General features: G+C 51.2%; 1 protein-coding gene across 1 annotated transcript in view; it reads left to right on the forward strand.

The window, feature by feature from the left end:
* The first annotated feature begins 1,622 nt into the window (after positions 1 to 1,622).
* The window catches only part of LOC101075414 (dachshund homolog 2-like), a 40,456-nt gene continuing 19,193 nt past the window's right edge, over positions 1,623 to 22,885 (forward strand). Inside the window, exon 1 of the mRNA XM_029839645.1 lies at positions 1,623 to 2,543. Coding sequence (XP_029695505.1) covers positions 1,894 to 2,543 — 650 coding nt within the window. The 5' untranslated portion in view covers positions 1,623 to 1,893. The remainder of the gene's footprint in view (positions 2,544 to 22,885) is intronic.

The raw sequence follows: 22,885 nt of genomic DNA on the forward strand, positions 1-22,885 counted from the left end.
GGCCTTTCGTGTAAAGAAGCTTCTTCTCCAGTTTCCCTCTCGGGGGACGAGGAGCATTTTCTAATCAAGCTTTTTTTCCCCCACTTGTTCTGTCTCAGCTCCTCTTCATCTCCGAGCGTAATCCTCTCCTCTCGTTCTCACTCCCCACATCCCACCGTCCGGGCCCAAGTTCATATCAGTCATTACAGCCCCGCGGAGAGATATTCACCTCCACTAAGACCTCATCTCTCTCCGTCTTTCTCTCTGAGTCCAGCTTCAGTCTGATCATTATTAGTCCTGGGAGACAAATTATTGCCAACAGGGCTCTCTCTCTTTATCTCTCTATTCTTTTTTTTTTTTTACTTTTTTCGCCTCTTGTCGGGAGCCACCGTTTCCTCTTGACCCCCCAATCATCCCTGCAACTGATCCAATTAGGATTAGTTTTGTTGTATTCTCTCACTTCCTGTACATTGGGCTGCTTTTACCACAACTTATTAAGGAATCCATGAGGAAAATGTGGACAAATCTTGCTTATGGAAACATTTCTCCTGAAATTTCGCTTTTAAAGTTGCGGATGAGTGATAGAAATCAATAGCAAACATGGCGGATCAACTCTGACGTTGTCGGAGGGGGACCTGGGTCGATATTTCCTGTAAATCCATGATCTGTAAGTGTACAACAACAAAACGGTTGATATTTTAAAGCTATTATTCACCGTAAAAACGACATTATTGTCTTTAATGTTTGATATCTGACATGTCAGTTTAAATCCTCCAAAGATTAAAAACCCAAAATAAGGAGACCCTTAAAGACCCAGAATAGGAGGTTTTTGACATTTAACTGTCATTTTAGAAAGAGACGTCAGTGCCCCCCCAGTCAGGGCTCCTCGCTGTAATGAGATTACACTGGATTATGAAACCCAGTCTCTTTGTAATCCACACCACTCAATCCAATTTCACTGCTCGTACACACACACACAGACAGACACACACACACACACACACACAATTAGTCCTCTTGTGATCTTTTATTTTCTAATCCCTCTCTCCCTTTTCACCACTTGTCACTTCCTTTTCTATCCTCCCTTCATCTTCATCCACTTCCGTCCTGTAATCCCGCACTTCCTCCCCGCTCATTTATTACCCCCCCCCCCCCCCCCCCCCCCCCCCCCCCCCCCCCCCCCCCCCCCCCCCCACCCCTCTTTTACAAACTCTCTCCCTTCTTTTTCCTCTCCTCCATCGGACGAGCGGCGTGTCCGATTGGCTGCGGTTCGTGCGCGAAGATGCGCCCGTCTCGCCACCAGAGCTCGCATGTGAGCCGTGGACAGGACACCCGCGTGCGTGTACGCGCCCGCGGGGAGGGGGTTGAGTCAAAGCCATCGGTGCCCCCCCAACAACAACAACAACCGAAACAAAAATAAAAACTTCCCGTTTGCAAATGAAACAGCTCGTGAGAAAGTTTATAAAATACCGGGGCGAGATCTGACTGATACCCCGCACACACGCGCATTCACTACAGGAGACCGCCCACTCACTTCTCCTCCAATCGCCGCTCTAGGCCGACACAGAGCCTTCTGTGATTGGCTGACGTGCCTGTCAGTCCGGCGGGGGGAGGCAGGACTTAGACCGGGGCTGACCTGGAGGCTGATCCAGTCGCACTTTACGCACAGACCGGACAGTCCGCTTTCCGTGCGCGTATGACGCGAGTTGAAGTCTGATGTGGACTGATAGAAGGGGGAAACTAGGGGAAAAAACTAGGAAAAACAGCGAGGAACCGCCTGGAAAGGACGCACAAGTGTTTCAGCAACTGGGGCAAGTGGAAACTAAAGTGCGTGCGAGGTCGTGAAAGGCGAAAAGAGACGGGGAGAGTGCGCCCGCGCCTTCATCACGCTCTTCTCCTCTCATCAACACTTCCATGTCGCTCCCTGGATCCCCTCCTCTACTCTCGGCGGGCACGGGCGTCCCAACTTCGGCGGCGCTCTACCGCTCGGCTCCGGACGCGCTCCACACCTCCGCGGCGACCACCGGCACTTCCAGCCCGGCGCACACAAACTCGCACTCTCACGCGCACTCGCTGTCGCCGTCCCCGAGGCTCACCAGCGGCATGCTCAGCGCTTTCCTGCCCGGCTTGGGCAACGGAGCGGCCGCGCCGCTCGTGTCCGGAGGCGGCGCCGCTTTGGGACCTCTCAGCGGGCTCGGTTCACTGAGCTCGGCCGGTTTGACCCCCGGCTCCCCCGGTTTGGTGCAGAGCTCGTCCAGCCCGGGTCTTTGCAGCGAGTGTAAACTGGTGGAGGTACACGGGGTGAAGGTGGCCAGCTTCAGCGTGGACGGCCAGGAGCTCATCTGTCTGCCGCAGGTGTTCGACCTTTTCCTGAAGCACCTGGTGGGGGGGCTGCACACCGTCTACACCAAGCTCAAGAGGCTGGACATCACCCCGGTGGTGTGCACCGTGGAGCAGGTGCGCGTCCTGCGGGGGCTCGGCGCCATCCAGCCCGGCGTGAACCGCTGCAAGCTCATCTCCAGGAAGGACTTCGAGACGCTGTACCAGGACTGCACCAGCGCCAGGTTGGTCCCCACCGACGCCGCCTTCACCATCGCGCTTCCGGCCACAGTCTGACAACTTTTCGGCGTGTTCGTGCTTGTGTGGCGACTGTAAAAAAAATCGATTTACACTTAACTGCAGCGCCTGACTGACGGTTTAAACCCTCTATAATGGCGATTTATTCCAACTTTTCCTCTGTAAATGTGGCTTTATTGGGGGGTTGGGGGTAAAAGACGCACCGAGCCAGGTGTTTCTGGCGAGGCCGTTAATTAAGACCCACGTGCTGTTGTCAGAAATGGCGTTTTGCGCTTTTCTCCTTTTTAAATTTCAGGTTTTAGCGACGTTTAAACGGTCCCCGGCGACTCGTTGGCAACACGGATGTGAGTTTAAATGTGCCTCCTGTCTTCTTACCCGTCCAGTTTCGTATTGTGCTTAGCTGTCCAAACTGATGCTTTTACTGTATCGACTTAAAGGCTTCGCGCGCGCGCGCGTGTGTGTGTGTGTGTGTGTGTGTGTGTGTGTGTGTTGCAGCAGCAAGTTGATGCTTGAGTGAAAGAATAAAAAAAACACATTGACAGCAACCAGGCATAAAGCTAACAACCTTCTGTTGACTCAAAAGCTCCTCTTTCCCATAATTCATTACTTTGGTGTCCGTGTGTGCGCGTGCTGGCGTGCGTGAGGGGGATTAATGGGGAAGTGCAGCTCTGGTGTGTGTTTGGGTGTAAACATATTTCACACTGGCCTTTTTTTTCAGCGTGCAACAGCTGCTTTGACCCGCTTTAGAGGTGATCCGGATCCAGATGTTGAGCTTTTCATGTGGAATTTCCACTAAAAGTTGCAGAGTTCAAGCAACCGGGCAACTTCCGAAGTTGCCAGGGATTATATTGATTTTCTTTGCGGTAGTTTATGGCGTGAGTTTCCTGTAAAGTCGGACGCATCACCTCGGCATCATCAGGCAGAAGCGCAAACGAGCGGAATTATTTCTGGAAAACTCCTTTTTAAAAAAAGTCCTGGAACGCCGGATGTCGCCTGTCGCCTCAGCCCGGTTATTTCCGTGTCGGCGGCCGAGAGAGGAGCGGCAGACGGAGGCTCTGGAGCCGCTCGCTGCGGGCTAATGATTAACCGCCGTGCGTTGCCGTGGAGCTCCGGACGGTGGTGGCGCGACCTGCGCGCGGTGGAACCGCTGCTTCTCCAACCGCCCCCCCCCCCTCCCCGCACGCTCCTCACCTCCATCTCCCCTCCATCCCCCGTCCCAGCCCGGCTCCCTTCCCCGGCGGCGCACGTCAGGGGTAATAATGGATCATGTGAATGCGTCTGAAGCGCCGCGGCTGGAGAGCCATTGTTGGGGCCGTGCGCGGCCAACAGGCGCTCCTCGCCCCCCCTCCCTCAAATCATATCGGCATTCCTGCGATGCCGCCCTCTCGCTCCCTCTTGACGTAACTCTCAGGGAAAAGAAAAGAAAAATGAAAGGCTGTGAAGGAGGGAGCGGACCCCCCGCCGGGCGGGCGCATACTTTGGCTACTCGGCAACCATAAAAATGCGACATCCGCTCGCGCCCGAATCTCCCTCCGGTGAAAAATAACTTTTAATGTCTGGAGTGTTTTAAAAAAAAAAAAAAAAAAAAAAAAAAAGGCTCCTTCATTAGCAAGAGGAGCGACGCGTCTCCTTTCTGGACCGGACGAGAATGGCCACAAATTTAAGGTCAAAGGTGGAAAAATGTGGAGGGAGAACTGAGGAAACTGGCTAAAAAAGGCGGAAAAGCCCCAAAAGGTTTGATTCCTCAGCAGAGATCCGATCAAACAATTACAGAATCAGATTTAATTGCTAAAAGGAACCAGTGAAGCGACACCGGCAACGGGAGTCGCTGCCCGGCCTTTTCCGGCTCCACCTGACGGCGGCTCCTCCGAGCTTTTATCCGCCTTTTCCTGGCTGTTAGCATAAACTGGGAATTTTAGGGTGGAAATAATTAGAATGTGTGTGTGTGTGCGCGCGGATGGTGGGTGACAGGCAGGAGGGTTGCTGATGTCTGGGTGTTATTCTGGGCCCTCTTATCACAACAGGCCACACACAAACACACACACACACATGCATGGCGTGGATGGAGGTCGCATTGTTCGGAACACGGGGGAGCAAAGTCGTTTTTGTTTTTGTGAAGCGCCGCGGCTTTAAACACACGCACACACACGCGGCTGCATAATGACGTACACACACACACACACACACACACACACACACACACACACACACACACACACCCAGCGTGAACTCCTTTCACCAGTTTGATGTTTTTCACTCTTTGCATGGGGCATTAAGTTCTTTTAATGGGGCGCAGTGGTTTGTAAAACACACACACTCGACACAACACGGTCAGCTGTCTGCCTCCTGGCTGAGGTGTGTGTGTGTGTGTGTGTGAGAGATGGTTTCAGGAGCACAAACAGAGCTATCGGTTGTCACAGTGGCTCAGGTTGCGTGTGTGTGTGATTCCGCAGTCGTTTTTCACATTTGTGACGCTCGTGTTGGTCAAGTTTGTGTCTTGCTGTTTTTGTATATTCACAGTTCTGTGTGTGTGTGTGTGTGTGTGTTCTCTTGTCTTCGTGCTGCTGGCTAATGGATAAAGGTTAAACCTTGTTTGGCGTGACGCTCAGGCGTGGAGCTGTCGTCTGCTTACGCAGTAGCTCCACCTGCTGCTGCGAAGGTTCTGCACCCAGCTGGTTCTGGTCCTGGTCCTTGTCCTGGCTGTCGCCTCTAACCCTCTTCCTCTTAAAACCATCAACCTCCACCAGTGGGCCAGTCCTCAACGACTGGCCGATCTAATGCTAACGGCTATGCTAAAGAGGCTTTAATGAACAGGAAATGCTCATTTTCAGCAACAGAACCGTGACGTCACGCGTGAACTGGTCCAGCTGTTCGGAAAGACCATCACGCGCACGTGTTGTTTATACGTGCGTTTCTCCGCGAACACGCGCGGCCAAGACGGAGGCTAAAACAAACACGCATTTTGGATCCAGCTGTTCGCGTCGGACGTGAGCGAGTCTGTTGAAGAGTTTAATTTTAATTATGTTTTCCATCCATCAGCGTCCCTCCGGAGGAGAGGAGGCAGCTAATGCCTCACTGGTACGCACCGGCAGGCAGGGCGAGAGACATAGAGGAAGGCTCGCTCTCTCTCTCTCTCTCTCTCTCTTCTCATTTTTTCAGAGGTGAAGATCAAAGTGGGAAATACGACCCTCTGTTTCAACGAAAGGGATCCTCTCGTGTGTGTGTGTGTGTGTGTGTGTTTTGACCTAACAAAACAGTAAGAGGGGAGAGGCGGCCCTGTGTGTGTGTGTGTGTGTGTGTGTGTGTGTGTGTGTGTGTGTGTGTGTGTGTGTAAATAGATACTGTTTCAGTCTCAAACGTCATAGTTTCTAATGGGAACAAGAGGCCGAGAGACCTTGACAATGACAGAGTGAGAGAGAGATGGAACGAATCTGTTTGTGTTAGCACCCGGCTAATGCTAACGCTAAAAAAAAAAAAAAAAAAAAAACCCTTAGCGGGCGTTTTAATCACCCCACGTTCAGCAGGTTTCATCTATACTGCAGCCCGTCGGCATGTTTCTGAGCAGTTTGGGGGGGGGGGCACCAACGTTTTGGAGAAGCTTTATTGACATTTGGCAAAATGTAATTATTTTTTGGTAATTAATTTTAGTGGTGAACACCTGAAAAGAGGGGGCGGCAGAGGGGAGGGTGTCGTCTACGACGTGATTCTTTTAACACACACTCACACTCGCTGGGGTGCACTTTAGGAGATTGGTCTAGAAATCGCATTAGGGAGTGTCACAACAGCTTTTCTTCTCGTTCGCCAGGTAATCTCTCCATCCCTCTGTCACATCTTTTCTCCTCTGCTCCTCCTTTCACCTCCTGCTTTCCTCTCATATCCGTTTATCTCGTTCCCTTCTTTGGCTCTAATCTCTCTCTCTCTCCTTTCCTCTTCCTTTCCCGTTCCGTCTCTTCCGTCCTTCTCGCCTTTCATATTTCATCCCTTTGTCCCGACTCTCCTTTAGGCTTTCTTTCTTTCTCTGTTCCTTTGAGTCGTGCTGGGTCGGACACACACCTCGAAACTTTTACCTGCCCCTGTTTTACATGAGTGTGTGTGGGAGAGAGAGAGGGAGAGGGAGAGAGAGAGAGGGAGAGATGAATGGGGGAAAAACCCAGTGACCGATGTGAGCAGAGAGGGAGGAAGAAGGTCAGAGGTCAAAGAGGAGATGAAAGGGGGAGCTGAGGGGAGGGTAAAGAGGGGGGTGCCTGGGGGATGACAGGTGTGTGTGCACGCGGGTTTGTGTGTGTGCGCATTCCTACAGACAACATGTTATTAATAAAAACAGGAAGAAAAAAGTAATTATCGTCCATTTTCCAAGTGATGAGCAGACGTGTGTGTGTGTGTGTGTGTGTGTGTGTGTGTGTGTGTGTGTGTGTGTGTGTGAGGGATTACAGTATAATTACAGCTAAAATCAATTAAAGACATGACAAGAGCGCACGTTGGCGCGCTGGCCAGCAGAAACTCACTGGGACAACATGTCATTACCGGAAACTTGTCGTAATTTGTAATTATCGGCGGAAGAACGGGAGCGTTAGCCGCCGCCGCGGCGCGGCTCTCCGCGCGGAGTCGCCTCTTTTGGGTTTAACTTTTTTATGGATGTGCGCGCTCGTCTCCCCCCCCCCCCCATCACCAGCACCACCACGCGCACGTCAAACTGTCCCCAGACAGCGTGTTATTAATGAAAACGTATAATAATCCATTTAAAAACATGTCATCATGATTAGAATAATAACAGTGGTTAAACTGACTGAGACGTTTGCGGAGGAAAAAGTTCTCACCGGTCCACCAGCGTGGGAGTGTGTGTGTTTGTTTGTGTGTGTGTGTGTGTGTATGAGACAGAGAGAGAGAGAGAGAGAGCCAACAAACATGCTAACACTTCAGAAAACTCGTCTTTTCTCTTTTGTCTCCACACAAAGAAATCGTGGACAGGAAAATAAGAGACGTAAAAGTTGGAGAAGTTGCGTTAATTCAACTTAAATACAGGAAATAAACTGGATCAGCAGCCGCTAACTCGCCCCCCCCCCCCCCCCCCCCCCCCCCCCCCCCCCCCCCCCCCCCCGACGTCGGAGGGTTTCCAGTTCTTCTTATTTGGGTGCCACACACACACGACGCGTGACCCCCCGCGTCCGCATGCTTTAGATTAGGTTTTTACCTGCTCTCAGCCAGATGTGGGGATGTGTTTTTGACCTCCACCATGAAATCGGTTCCTTCTGGAAGGTCACCCTTTTCTCATTTCAGGGTTAGCGGGGCCGCGTTCTGGAGTTCTCTCCATCCCGGCGCATTCAAATCCTTCTTTGATGATTTACGCTAATCCTGCAGTCGGGTTTCCTATTTTCTCGAATGCCGCTAACCCTCCCACCCAAAAGCAAAGCGAGCTAAGGCTAAAGCTAAGAAAATAAATATTGCCCTGACTCCGAATGGAGTCCAAATTTAACAGATGACAACCAGTTAGCTTTTAGCTCCCTTTGAGAGGATTTAGAGGAGCGGAACCCGGAGAATGTGGTATTTTCCCACACAACTTGCCTAGCTAACCTAGCCTGCTAACTCCATAGTTGAACTGATGTGTTCTGTGGCTTCGGGAGGCTCAACGCTTTCAAACTAACACAGAAATGTCCACACTGCTCACAGAAACAATTTAAAGTGGCTTAAACAGTTTTTTCTTTTCAGCGTAGCTTTTGGCGGCTAAATGTAGCTGCCGTTTCCTCCGTTTGCCTCTCCAGCAGCACAACCCAGTATTTGAAAACCAGTTGTTTTCTTCTCCTGCTATGAGCTTGTCATCCAGTAGCGGCGCACGGCAACACTGTATAAAAGTGTTTGCATGTTAATGCGTGTATACGTGATAGCGTACCGAACACTGTACCAGTGCGTTAGCGCGTGTGCGCGCGTGCGGGCCGACATGCCGTCGTTTTGATAGCTTGTCATTGAAGCGAACCGGTCCACTGTAATTTTCTACTCAAAGGGAACAATATAACAATACACACTTTGCTGTCAAACCCTCTGCTTTGAGTGTGTGTGTGTGTGTGTGTGTGTGTGTGTGTGTTTGGTGGGTGTTCGTGCTCCCGTCACTGCATCTGCTGAAATCAGTCTTACTTTTCAATCTCTTTGTCTCCCACTTTTTTCTATTCTTGTTTCTTCTCCGTTCTTCCCTCCTGTCCACGCCGGATCTATTTTTCAGCCCCACCCCCCCCAACCGCCACCACCGTGTTTGACGTATTAGTGTCACCGTTAAATTGTTACACACATTCCATCTTGAAAAAGGGGACAGTTGGAGGCGAAAAAGGACAGTTGAGATGGCGCTTTGGGAAGGTTTTCCTGAAAATTCCAGGAAAGTTTTCGCAGGCTTCCACGTCCACCTTTGTAAAACAGCACGTCCGGCCTGCAGGTTCCTCCACCTCGGGCCCGTTAATTCATAAACGTCAACATAAAAGTGCAGCCGGGCCCATAAAAACCGCATTCTGTAGCATGAAAGAGGAGTTAAACACGGAACAGTCGCACATGAAAGCTCACTTTTCCTTCATTAGCCTAATTACGCTAGTCGGTTTCCGTCGTAACAGTCACGCTCAACTTTAAGGCTTTAAACGGATATTTTTTGCTTCTTTCCCAGCGTCGCCGTTTCCCTTTCGCACAGCTTTATCGCATATTTAATTAAAATATAGGCGTTTTGTAATCCATCTTAAGAATTCCTTCGGACAAAGCAGCTGCTAGCGTAGCGGTTAAGCTAACAGACTCGGAGCTAATCCAAACCGTAAGAACTAATGGCTTTAATAACTGTTGGGGAAATTAATCCAGATTTTTCAGTCTTTCTAAAATGATTCGGTTTTAACTTAATTAACTAGCTAAACTAATGAAAGTTTCACAGTTTTTTAACTTTTTTTTTTGTCTCAGTAAAAAAACAGATGCAGAGCCTTTCGACGCCACAGAGACATCAAAAATTAATCTAAATCCCGATCATGTGTGTCAAATCTCAGATGTGACACGCTCCAGCTTGCTGGGGGGTAGCAGCTAAGCTAGCGTTGAGGCAAGTTGTCCAATCAAGAGCCGGAAAGTCGTCAAATTTCATTTATTTTAGATATAAAAACTTCGGATCTCGGATTAAAAAGTCTCAAACTGGTCGTTAAAAACCAGCAGATTAGTGTAAACTAGCAGGATCGGCGCTAATCTAGGCCCGCGTTAATCATTGATTCGGTGGCTGCCTGTAATTGATATGTAAATAGCATGTTTAACCTGCGTCTTCGTGCATGTTTGGCGGCGCGTTAGCGAGGAAGGCGAGTGTGGGAGCGCGGGAGGCAAGGTCGGCTCCAAGTTACAAAAGAAGTTAATTAAAAATGAAAAAAAGCCAGCGGAGGGAGGATGGAAGGGAGGAAGGGGGGGGGGGGGACTGGAGTGGACGGAAGGGGGGGGAGGGGAGGTATGAAAGGAGGAAAGCAGTGTTTTATTGAAAACGGGTGGACAAACAGTGTGTAATTGGCTGGGGCCGCAGGGGCTAAAGAAGAGGTTCAAAGAGGGGGGCAGGGAGGGGAGGGGGGGGGGCAAATTAACAGATAGTCAGGAGGAGACGAAGGGAGGAAGAGAAGATACGGGAAAAAGAAAGTGTTGACTCGGAGGACGACAAGATCAGCGGATAAATAAACCAGCCTCAAAAGTATTTGGACAGCTGAGCGGCGCTGGACGCCTCAGCCGGGTCAGAACCTGCGCTCTGTCGGAGGGGGCGTGGCCTCTTTTAACGACGCCATCGGGCGCAAAACTGCCACCTCAAAGTTTTGGGGGGGTTAATTTACAGTAGTGACTCCCCAAACTGTCCAGCACGAGCACGACGGCGCCACCTGAGAGGTAAATAAGGAGCTTCTTTATTTGTGTGTGTGTGTGTGTGTGTGTGTGTGTGTGTGCTGACTAAGCCTTATCAGATCCTCATGGGGCAAAGGGAAGGGGGGGCAGCAGGGAGGAGGAGGTTAAAAAAAGAGGATGGTATTCTCTCTATCTCCATCTGATTGAATGGAAGCTGAAAGGTCGCGACCTCTTTCTAAACACTCCACGGTTCTCAGCATTAATCAAATAACGCTCACGCGCGCCCGTGCGCACACTCCTGCGCTGACCTTCAGACACTCGCGTGCCTGCACGCTGGACGTGCACGCATTTTTAAAAAAAAATGTGTAGGAGAAGAATACGAGCGCATGAGAGGATGCACAGTTTCAGGATAGGATGACACACGCACACACACACACGGGCTGCATAAATAGTGGCGTGTGTGTGGACATGTTTTCCACTGTGTGTGCGCGGCTTGATGTGTGTTTGTGTGGTCGTAACAGTGACATCTGCACCGTTGGCTAAACAGCTTGCGAATATGCTGATAAAAACAACGTCGGCAGCCGAATTTACAACACCTATAAAAGAAACACACACGCACACACACACACACATGCACGCACGTACGTACACTCAGAGGGCGTATTATGGTGAGATTTACAGTGTGTCTGTGTGTGTGTGTTTGGGTTTATTGCAGCTAACAGGACAGAGAGCGTCTATGTAAGCAACATCTACGCTGTGTGTGTGTGTGTGTGTGTGTGTGTGTGAGGGAAAATGAGCAGGAACCAAACTGATCACAACGAAAGGAAATTCTTATATTTAAAGATTCGCTTCAGGTTTATTCGAGTTCTCTTTAATGCCCAATAAAGAGGTTTCATTTGAATGCTAACAAGTAGCCGTTAATCATCGTCGTTGCCGTTAACAACGTCGCGTCGGCAAAATATTTGAAATGACAAGTTGTCAGCCCGGCGAACGACCCCGGCCCGCTGTCGTGGTGAAGGCGTGGGAGTGTGAGAACGTGCAACAGGAAGTCATTAAAAATTAGCGTAAACAGGCCGTGAAGCGTCCTCCTGCATCAACGCAGCCGCTGGGATGCAGATGTTTACTCAGCCCATATCAGGAGCTTCTTTGATTCCCAGGCAGAGTAAATTTAGCCCGTCTGGGACTCAGTTTAAGCCCCAACAAGTCATGAGGTAAGACGGGGGCGGAGCCTGAGACCTGCTTCAGCCCCAGCAGATGCACCTGCTAATGACTATGGTTGCTTCACGGCCGATTCTCCGATGCTAGCCACGCTAACGGGCCAAGTTAAGGGGCCACGCCCACGGGCCAAGTTAAGGGGCCACGCCCACGGGCCACGCCCACGGGCCACGCCCACGGGCCACGTTAAGGGGCCACGCCCACGGGCCATGTTAAGGGGCCACGCCCACGGGCCACGCCCACGGGCCATGTTAAGGGGCCACGCCCACGGGCCACGCTCAGGAGCCGTTGCGAAGCACCTCGCAGCAAAACTACCCTTAAAACTATCCCAAAAAACCGGCCCACCCGAAGCAGCAACATCCGGACGGCGAGCACTTCGGGAAGCGGCGTTCCGACACCAGCGGAGGATCTAAGGGACCAACAGGTAGAGCCGGAGCGGCTCAGGTGCTCACGTGCGCTGTAAACAAAACACAGAAAAAGAAGTTCTCCCGTCTGGTTTTCCGTGTCAAACTTGTGGAATGTGTGTGAATCCCTCTCAGCCCTCTCAGGTTACCCCCCCCCCCCCATCCACCCCCCCCCCCCCCCCCTCCCCGAATTAGACAATGAAAACAATGAATTTGGTGTCTGTTTCTTTCTCCCTCTCTCGCCCTCCCCCACGTCTCTCTCTCTTCATCTCGCCCGGCCCATATCTCTCTCTCTCTCTCTCTCTCTCTCTCTCTCTCTCTCTCTGTGACCCCCATGTCACCCCCCCACACACTTTTATTTTTCTTTTGTCTACCTCTCCTGCCCCCCCCACTCAGATATCAACACGTCTGTTTTATCCTTTTTATGTGCTCAGTCGTTTCTCCTCTCCCCCTCTCTCTCCCCCCTACCCTTCTCCCCTCTCTCTCCCCCTCTCTCTCGCCCCTCTACTCTCTCCCCCTGCCCCCCCTGCCCCCCCCCCCCCCCCCTCTCTTTCTGTGTGATTTCATGCTCCAGCTGCTCTATTATCAGTCTGTCTGAGGTTGTGTTAACATCAACAATACTCTGATGGACGGACAGATAGTCGGAGCCTGAGCAGAGAGGATCCTCCAAAACTCTGCCTCCTTCTTTCCTTCCTTCTTTCCTTCTTTTTTGATCCCACCTGCAGGTTTCTCTCTGCGACTCGGTTCTAAACCAACTTAAAACAACAGAAAACATATTTTTCTTGATGTAAAGATGAGCGGAGCTGCAGGGTGTTTGGTCCTGGCGCTGCTTTACGGCGCCGGCGGCTCTGAAAGGACCAGTTCTGGTTTCACAAGGGTCCTCGGGTGACACCACTGCTTTTTTTTCTTCAGCCGGGGTCACGGGGTCGGACCGAACGGGCGCGTTTCACCCTCCAGACATGAAAATAAGCCGTCTGCAGCCCCTCTGTCAGATACGGCGGAAGTGCTATTTCTGTTAGCGATGCTAATTTCTGCCAGCGTAAAAACATTAGCAAAGAAATATCTGGGCATCACATCCGGGGCCGCCCAGAAGACTCTAAAATAATCTCCTCTTCTTTCACTTTTAGGTTTGTGTCCCCAAACAGCTCTGTTTTTCCGGGGAGAGAGAACCCCCCCTGACCTTTGACCTTTGGGAGCAGGAGGAGAAAAAGCGAGCTGCTCTCTCCCTCCTGTTGATCACAATGGACGGATGGGCAGAGGGAATTCTCTCTCTCCTCCTCCATTAATCACTCCCTCCCACTTTTCTTCGTCTTCTCGGACGTTTCTCTTGCCTGTCAACCCCCCCCCCCCACTTCTTCCTCTGCCTTTTTTATCGTCTTTTCTGCTGCAGTTCTGTCGTCGGACGTCCTGACGGACTCTTCTGTTGCTCTTCTGTTCCGGAGAAGCGAAATCTGAGCCGGTCCTCTGCGTGTTAGCGTAGCTTAGTCCACTTTAACCCCATAATAACTCTCAAACCGCCATTTTTGGTTATTTCACCTGCAGCTGTGTTCGTATTCATGCGTTTGTGCGTAAAGGCATTAGCCCCGTTGCTAACGTTGCAAAGCTAAGCCTGGCGTAGCGGCTCGAGGGACGTGCTCGTTTCCCCTGTTTTTGTAGGAGGTAGCGATGCAGCTGATAGAATAATGTGTCTTTTAGCCACATTCCTTCCTCCATCCTTCATCCCTCCGTCTCTTCTCTTTCTCCTGTGTGAGAGAGAAACTTCTTCCCACTGTTGTTGTTTGGATTCTTGGAGGATTTGTCCAATCTCAGCCATGTTTGTAGTTTTTGGAGCACGTGGGCTTTTTCTTTGGTAACACGCTGGTGTGTAAAGATCGAAGGAATGTGTGTGTGTGTGTGTGTGTGTGTGTGTGTGTGTGTGTGTGTGTGTGTGAGACAAAGAGAGATACTGCAATCTTGTTGGATTTTGCATGTTTATTGTGCACATATGAGGGATTCAACATTTGTAAAGCTTCCAAAAACAGTATATAATTGTGTTCTTGTGTGTGTGTGTGTGTGTGTGTGTGTGTGTGTGTGTGTGCTCGTGCACGCATGAGAGGTGCATGGAGAGAAAACAGTCTCTTGCACTTCAAACAGACAGAGCTTAAAAGCAGCATTTCCTGCCTCTAAGGTTGAAAGCGGCACGATTATTTATCCTGTGTGTGTGTGTGAGTGTGTGTGTGAGTGCGTGAGTGTGTGTGTGTGAGAGAGAGAGAGATCCACTTGAGGCTGATAAATTCCACAGGGCCTCCTGTTTGTGTAAAATCTTTAGTGATGCCAACATATATGTGTGTACATTGAAGTAGAACGTGACATGTTTGTGTGTGTGTGTGTGTGTGTGTGTTCCTAATGGAACCATTGTCGGTTAGCTGGGATATGGAGGGCTTGTGGGAGTCATGCTTGTTTGGGATGTTGTTCTTCTGCACCCCCACCTTCATGCTATCGGCTACATTTAGCATTTGCAGCCATAAATGAGAATAATTCCCAGTAAACACCAACTGGTGGTGAACTGGTAACACCTGAGTTGAGATGGAAGCGGGTGAATCTTGTCAAATCATCTGGAAAAATCCAACAAAATTCCTGGATATCTTGTCCAGGTCGGTTAACATGTAGCTTTCCTTTAATGTTGCTTTGATCTATTTAATGCTTTGATTCATCGAAGGAACGAGGGATTCTCTCTAGCCGAGTGTCTCATGCGAGCCCATCGTGTTCTGACAATACTTCGCGAACAAAACAGTCGGTAAAAAAACAAAAACATCTGCTTTTAGATGATACTTAGCATGTTAGCTAACCAGGCTGTATCGGCAGGAGAAACGCAGCCATTTACCGCCTGTGTAACGTAACCTGAACAAAAGAGGAGAAATCTCAGTCATCTGTACTAAATGGAGGACTCGACCGACTGTTGGAGGCTGGTTCAGGCTGACTCAGCACAATCGCCGGAGCACGGCGGACTCCCCTGGAACAGATTAACTAGGCTACGGCAGCATAATGAGGCCGGTAACGAGGCCGTTTATTAAAAAACAACACAGTTCGGTCTGTGTGGCTGTTGTCCGACGTGGAGCCGGGCAGAGTCCGCTTGTGTTCCACACCGTCTGTTTCCAGGAAAGGCGATGACTGTCGCTGACGGCGAGCGGCGGTGTGTCACACCGGGCCCGCTGTTTACTGGAAACGGCTCCGAGCTCATAAGCTGAAGGTTCTGACTAACCGCTGCTGCGTCACACGCTAATGTCACAAAGAGTGATCGTCTGTGGGCAGAAAAGAGCACGCCGGGACGGAGCGGCGGTGGTCTGGAGCCCGATCCTGGACCCGATCTACCTGCCTGGCGGGCGGGCGCCAGCGCAGGCGGGTCTCAGACGTCGGGCTGGATTCAACTGGACGCTTTAATAACGCGGGAATCTGGGCCGGTTTTATATCAGACGTATCATCGGAATTACAATACATGGCGGAGAGACGGGCCTTGATCCTGACCAAAGGTCAAAGGTCAACGGGACGGTTCCCCGGCGACACCTCTGCCTGTTTCCTGTCGCCCCGACGCCGGGATCTGGAAGGAATGTCGCGCTTTTTTAAAGAGCCTCCGCGAGAACCCATCTGGTGTCTTAACGGCGTCAGAAATGAATCACGTTAATGAACGGGCCTCGGGGCGCGAGTAGCTTTTAATGCTAACATTAAAAACGACGCCGACACCTCCAATCGGACCCGATAACGAGCACGAACAAACCGCTTGTGATGGGGGTCACGAGTAGACCGGGCGCGGCCTCTGATACGGCAGCGCCACCGAAGCCCTGCCCCCCCTTCCACCGCTGAACATCGACGAACTGATAAACAAGTTAACGGGCCGATAAAGATACACGTGCAATCGGACACTATTGACGGCCGTATAAAACCCCACAGCGGCCGCGCGCACGTCGCTCAGGCTGGAATAAAACCAAACAGGTGGCGCGAAAGAAGGAAAGAACAGAGGCCGCACGCACGCACGCACGCACGCACGCACGCACGCACCTTAATATTTAATCTCATGTCGAGAAAAGTGAATGACAGAGCAGTTTTATTGTTGCAGTCGTTAGCGTGCTAATTTATTGCCTCCTGGTTCTTCGCTATTAGCCCGATTACTTCGCCTGCCGTTGAGATGTGACTGCGTTGGTTGTGTCACCTACGAGCCGCCGTCGTTTAAATGCGCGCCGTATTTCCCCAGTCAGCGGCGGCTAACGCCACACGTTGGCATTGTTAGGATAATGGTCAAAGACGGCAAAGGTGCGTTAGCTCAAGGGTTGTTTAGCTAGCTGGACCCGGGCGTTTCTACTGCGGGCCTGTCATAAAATGACCTTTCCGTGACCTTTCCGTCCGTCCACGAGCTGCCATGGCTGCATTTGCGCCGGCGACCACTAGCGCTCCGCGTTAAAGCCTGAGAATGACCAGTCGGCCGTTAATAAAGTTGATGTTATTTCATCAGCGTAAAACTTTACAACGCTTCGAATGTTTATCATTCTTTATAATATCCAACTGTGTGTGTGTTTTATTACGCTACCGTTATCACTTTTATAATGGCTAGTGTGTGTGTGTGTGTTTCCTTACATGGGCAAGTCGACCCACCACAAGGGTGTAATAGAATAAAAGCTAATCTGTGTGTGTGTGTGTGTGAATCTGAAATAATAATATATTCCAGGGGATTTGATGTGTGTGTTTATGAAAGGAAAGAGCTGTGTGTGTGTGTGTGTGTGTCCACTGTGACCCAGTGTAAACTAATATTGATTCAGCTGTTGGTGTTATACACTAGTCATAAAACTGGACTTATTGTAGGATCCAGGCTTACCTTCTGATGTGTGTGTGTGTGTGTGTGTGTGTGTGTGTGTGTGTGCGTGTGTGTGTGTGTGTGTGTGTGTGTGTGTGTTGGCATGGATTTAGACTGTGTGTGGCTGGAATAAAAGGACAGTTTACATGTCAGGCAGAGTTTTACCGACACTAAAACTGAAAATCGATTAGAGGCCTTTGTTGGTTCGAGCTTCGCTGCCCCCTTGTGGTGGGGAACGGTTGTTCGGGATGGCGGCTGACGTCGCCTGGGCGTCTTTCAGTTTGGGCGACGGTTGTGCGGATCATTAGGAAGCGTTTGCCGATGTCGTCAATGTCATCGGATACCCGTCGGCGGGTCAGGAGCGTCTGGTTCCCCCTCATTTGTTACGTTTATGTTAGCCGGAGTCACGCGTGGAAATCCGACACGGCCGAGTCTAAAATGAAGACGTATGGCGCGATGACGTGCACGGACCCAGACATGACACGTGGGGACAGTCCTCCTCGTGACCCTCAGGTCAGGACGTGTTTTTAAAAAACGTTTCTGAACCGATAAGAGCGCGATCGGAGACGGACCTGGAGGTCGAAGAGAGGAATATACAGAGTGTGAGATTTGGTGGCACCTACAGGCCAGAACCCAGACTGCAGGTCCTGCTGGGGCACCGGGGTCGTTACCACACCGCTGAAGTTTAAAATGCCAAACCTCCACCAACTGTAGGAACAGATGGAGGCTCAACATCCTGGCACCTGCGGAGGGGACCCGGGATCCAGGACCTGGGACCCGGGATCCAGGATCTGGGACCCAGGATCCAGGATCTGGGACGAAACAGGAGCTTCCGGGTGTTTTTTTCTGCTCTCGGATTCAGAGTTTTCTCGGTTGACTGTTGTGAAAGAGCCCCTCTGTCTTTTGTTGTCCTTGTTTTTGCGCGCGTGTGTGTGTGTGTGTGTGTGTGTGTGTGTGTGTGTGTGTGGACGGTGAGTAATCCAGCATGTGTCACTCCGGGTCCCCAGAGTTTTCTTCCACTCTTCTTCCCCTCCCTCACATGTCCTTCCTCTCCCTTTCTTTATTTTCTTCATCTCTCTTTTTCCGTGACATTCCTGTCCAACGCCGAGGGTGTCATCCTAGTTTTCTGCTGACTCGGGCCTACACACACACACACCCACACGCACACACACACACACGCGCGCGCACACACACACTCTCCAGCTGTTGAGAGCAGTGGCGTTTATTGGATTGTCCATGTCCTCTATTTGGATAAGGAGAAAGGAAAGAGGGAGTGTGAAGGAAAACGAGTGAAAGGAGCAACGGAGGAGACGACAGTGACGCGGCGGCGAGGACGAGCGGCCATAATTAAGCAATCTGGGAACGCCGGTGATGATGTCGTCCGTCCCAGTTAACCATTAAAGCCACAGGATTTTATCTTTGTAGCGGAGAGGCAGGTTCAAATCGACCCGATCCGGCTCGGTAGAGTTGATACGAGGCCAGAGTCGGCGCCCGGTTAGCTTAGTTTAGCTTAGCAACCAGAAACGGTCCGTCCAAAGGTGGCAGGAACGCTCACCAATTAACCAACGGATCCGGTTTGGTTTTTGCAGAGGTCAGCGGTCCAAAAGTAGAGGTTTAGCTATTAGTGGAGGAAGAACGTGGGTCATGCTGACAATAGTTCTGGTCGGTTGGTTCGACCTCGGTTGGATTTTCACTTCACAACCTGTATCAACGTCGTTAATCGCCCCCTGGTGGCCGACTGCAGTCCTACAACACAAAAAGCTGCAATAAGGTGGCAGAAATTAGCAGAAAGAGGAATTTTAGACAAAGAAGTTGATACGAGATGTAGCATCCGCTATATTAGGCTAGCGCGCTAAAGAGCGAAGGAGAAGAAATAAGAACAATGGAGGAAGAGAGGGATGGATAACAGCGAGAGGAAGACGAAAAAGAAGCGGCGGAGAGGAGGACGACAGACGTGGGAGGCAGTGGGCGAGCGAGGCCGAAACCCACAGACTTTCCGAGTGAGCGAGGGATGAGAGATGTAAGGTGGAGGAAAGAGCAGTGGGGAAAAAACCGAGGGAGGGGTGTGAAAAGGAGAGAGAGAGAGTGTGTGAGAAAAGAGAGAGATGACAGGACGATGAAGAAAAGGAGGAGGAGAGGAGGTGAGCGTCCTTGCACTGTCAGGGGCGATCGATGGCACATCATTTACATTACACTGACTTAACTGGAGAGAGGGGGGGGGGAGAGGGGGAGAGAGAGGGAGGGAGGGAGGGAGAGTCTCCAGTGATGGAGGGATGAATGGGTGATAAAAGAATTGATCCGGAGCTGGTTGGGGGTAGTCTGTGTTTTTGCCGTCCTCTTCTTTTTCCCTTCCCATCTCACCTCCTTCACTCCTCCTCTCCTCCTCCCTCCCTTGTTTGTGTCACACGTCTCTTCTCGTTACTTTCATCCCTCCTCTGCCGTGTCCGTCGCTCACTCTCTTCCTCTTATGTTTCTTCCCTGGGCAGCACTGCTGGCCGCTCTGCTATGCGCTAACAGGTTAGCCGCGTTAGCGCCTGTTCATGGCTCGGTAAAATCATCGCAATGTCAATTTTTCCTACGTTTAGCATAAAGATAAAAACTTTCATCTTGATTGTGCTTAGCTTGAAGCTCATGGGTCTTAATTGTAACAGCGGCATGGCTAAAAATGCTAGCATGTACATGTATTATTCCTGAAATGTTGTCTTACAGGGCTAATTAGCAGCTTAACCAGTGCTATAAAAGTTCAACTAGCACCAGGCTGGGGTGACCTTTGACCTTTGGTTGGTCCGAAACTATGGACAGACGCTGTTTTTGGTGGGACCGCGTGAAATACCCCTCAGCTCTTAGCCTCTGTTTTGTGATGTTGCAATTAGCTACACGTCTATGCCGGCCTCCTCCTGCTAACTCCCCCCTCCCAGCCTCCCCCCTCCCTGCCTCCCACATGTGACATTCCTTCTCAATGTGGCGCATTGAAAACTTCCTGTTGTTATAGTTTGTTATGAGCACTTCAAAGGGAAGGAATGGTGGTGGGGGGGGGCGGCGTGGGGGGGCGCACTGTTATAGTTTTACCTCCTAAATGCTAACATGTGAGAGCACCGCGTATGCCTGTATGAATTATCCCTGCTTCTCCTGTGTGTGTGTGTGTGTGTGTGTGCGCGAGCTAACATGCCTAGGAAATAAGGTAATGACGCTTAAAGCCACCACAGTCGTGCAGACAGGCAGACACACGTTAGCCCATCGACCTGTATAACTTGTCTGCTCAGCAAGTGTGTGTGTGTGTGTGTGTGTGTGTGTCCAGTTTAATATTTAATAGGTGCTGGTTAAAAATGCAGGAGAGTTTTTTGTCTCTGGTTCCGCAGCACACCTGTTCCTCACGAGAAAGAGAGATCAGCGGAGCGACGGTCACGTCTGGACGCACGGACGGGTGGGGAGAAGAATAGATGATGTGGATGGACGAACAATCGGCAGACGGGTGGAGTTAGCGGGCGAAAGGAGGACGGAGGGAGGGAGGGAGGGAGGGGTAGAAAGGTGGTAGATGAAGGCGTGGAGGTTCAAATGGACAGAATAAGGTGAGATGAAGCTAAGCTAATTAGCAGCAGTGGCTAGAAGACAGCGATGAAGTCCGTAGCGGTAACAGGTTAAGGTTGCGCGGGGGGGGGGGGGGTCACGCGACATCTGTGTGGGAGGATGATGGATGGATGAAGGACGTGTGGATGGATAAATGTAAACCGCCGCGAACGAGTGGAAGGATGAAAAGAGGTGTGGGATCAATGCCGCTCTTCTCCTCCCCTCCGCTCTGTTTTAAGGTGATTTCTTTCTTCCACCTTTTTCTCGCTCTACTTCCCTTATCAATCAATACTTATTATTGGCCACCTCACTCCTCCCCCCCCCCCGTCAAAAAGAGAGGGCAGAAAAAGGAGACGGGAGGAAGAAACGCAGCGAGACGCAGACGCACAATGAAGTCATTCATCTGTCCAATCAAAGAGGCGGAAGCCCGGAGGAAAGTAAACATCCATCTCTCTCTGTCCCTCGTTCTCTCCGAGAGTCCGTGAGCATCCATGATTATGACGCCCCCGTGTGTGTGTGCGTGTGTGTGTGTGTGTGTGCGTGTGTGTGTGTGTGGGGACAGGTTTTCCCATCTCTCTGGTGTCTCTTTAAAAAGAATAGATTGTTGTTGCGCCGCAAACAAAGAGTAAAGAGAGCGGGGGAGCGGGAGGACGGATGTCCGAGCGGATTTATGACGGCCGACGGAGGTGTGGAGACGGAAAACAGACGGCGGTGGCGGAGAGGGGGCAGGACGGAATCGATGGCGGGGCTGTGACATCATCGCTTGACCCCGGGTCGGGGGGGAGGGAGGTGGGAGGTCCCGCCGGTTCTGATTGGGGGGTTTCGATCGTTCAGGCTTCCAGGTGCGTTTGAGACACAGGAAGTGCGAGCGACGCCGTCTAGCACGCTACGCTAATTAGCATAGTTGGTAAAATGCACCGTTGTTGTATTGGGACGAACTGCTCAAGTCTTCAGTAACTATTGGAAGCCGCTGATTTTCCTGATTTTAGCTCATCTTTAATGGTTTTATCGCCTGAATCGGGGCTGGAGGGAGCGCGTCCCGGCACGTGCCCGAACGGGCGAAGCCTCAGACGGGCCGGGAGAGAAAGACGGAGGGCTGGAAACCAACAAGAAAGGAAGCGGGAGGGAGGGACCAGTGCTGTGATGGAGAGATAAAAGGAGAGGGCGAGAAAGATGAAAGATTTTAGCTAAAGAGGGTTGACCCCTCGCTCTACCCCGCGTATCGACTGCACAGGGCTTTGATAAACTGCTGTGTGTGTGTGTGTGGGTGTGTGTGTGTGGGTGTGTGTGTGCGCGCGCGTGAGTGTGTGTGTGTGACCCCAGTGCGTTCTGAGCTAAATCAATCTGTCAAACGTGCTAGTGAGTCTGTGCTTATTCACCGCCATGCCTCCGCCTGTGTGTGTGTGTGTGTGTGTGTGTGAGTCCGACCCTGACCGGCCATCAGTGCCGATGACGGAGTATTGATCAAGGCTCTGTCACCATAGAAACGGCCATTTGGGAGGACAGGCGAGGGTGCGCGTGTGTCAAAGTGGGAAGACTTACTTCAAGGTGGCTCGTCAGATTGTGTGTGTGTTTGTGTGTGTGTGAAATGTCAGCTACGGCGTGTTTTTGCACCCTTTGCCAATTAAAAGGTCATCGACCAAAACGGAAACATTCCGAAAGTGCTGCGTCCGATTTAAATTAACATTGATAAATGTTTAATGACGAGACGTCACAATAATTGCCGCAAACAAGCAGCGGCGGCGCTGCGTCACCCGGTCGCTCCCGTTAGCTTAGCGCTGCACGGACGTGGCGTTAGCTGGACTCGCGTCCGATCGCTGCCTCTAATATCTGTAGTTAATGAGGTAAAGTCGAAACATTTGCTCCGCCTGACGGCGCCTCGGTTCCGCCGCCGTCCCCCCTCTGAGAACTGCAGCTAATTCTAGAAGACGCCGTTAGCCGCCTGTCATTTTCCCCCCTCTTTCTCCTGCGTTCTCTCCGTTAGCGGAAGAATCCTGTAGCCCGGCTTGTGTTCATCAGGCCAGGTATGAATGAAGAGTTGAGGCTGTTTACCTCCAGCGGTATGCGGAGTGGGTCGTCCATTGATCGGACCGTCGTCGGCTTGATCCCCGTTGCCTTGACGGCATGTTAAGTTGTCCTTGAACGCATCGCTAATATGGAGGTTAGCGCTGTGGCTGCTTATGTGCAACCTGTGCCCGCCCGCCACGCCGGACCTTTAGGACTGAAGTCTGACGGTTACGCTGGTTGTCAGCGGCGGGCGATGACGGGTGTGTGTGTGTGTGTGTGTGTTTTGGGGGTCAAAGGTCTTTTACCTGTGTGAGTGTGTTTGGGTTCGGAGCCCGAGGAGGTTGAATGGACTCGTTTCTATTTAAGGGTCTGAATGCAGTCAAGGTTAAGAGTTAACAAATGGATGTAGGTCAGTGGACTGACAGCTGTGTGTGTGTGTGTGTGTGTGTGTCCAGGTTTGTGTATTAGCGAGTGTGTGCATGAGAGC

This window comes from Takifugu rubripes, chromosome 8 (assembly GCF_901000725.2).
Source record: "Takifugu rubripes chromosome 8, fTakRub1.2, whole genome shotgun sequence".
NCBI lineage: Eukaryota > Metazoa > Chordata > Actinopteri > Tetraodontiformes > Tetraodontidae > Takifugu > Takifugu rubripes.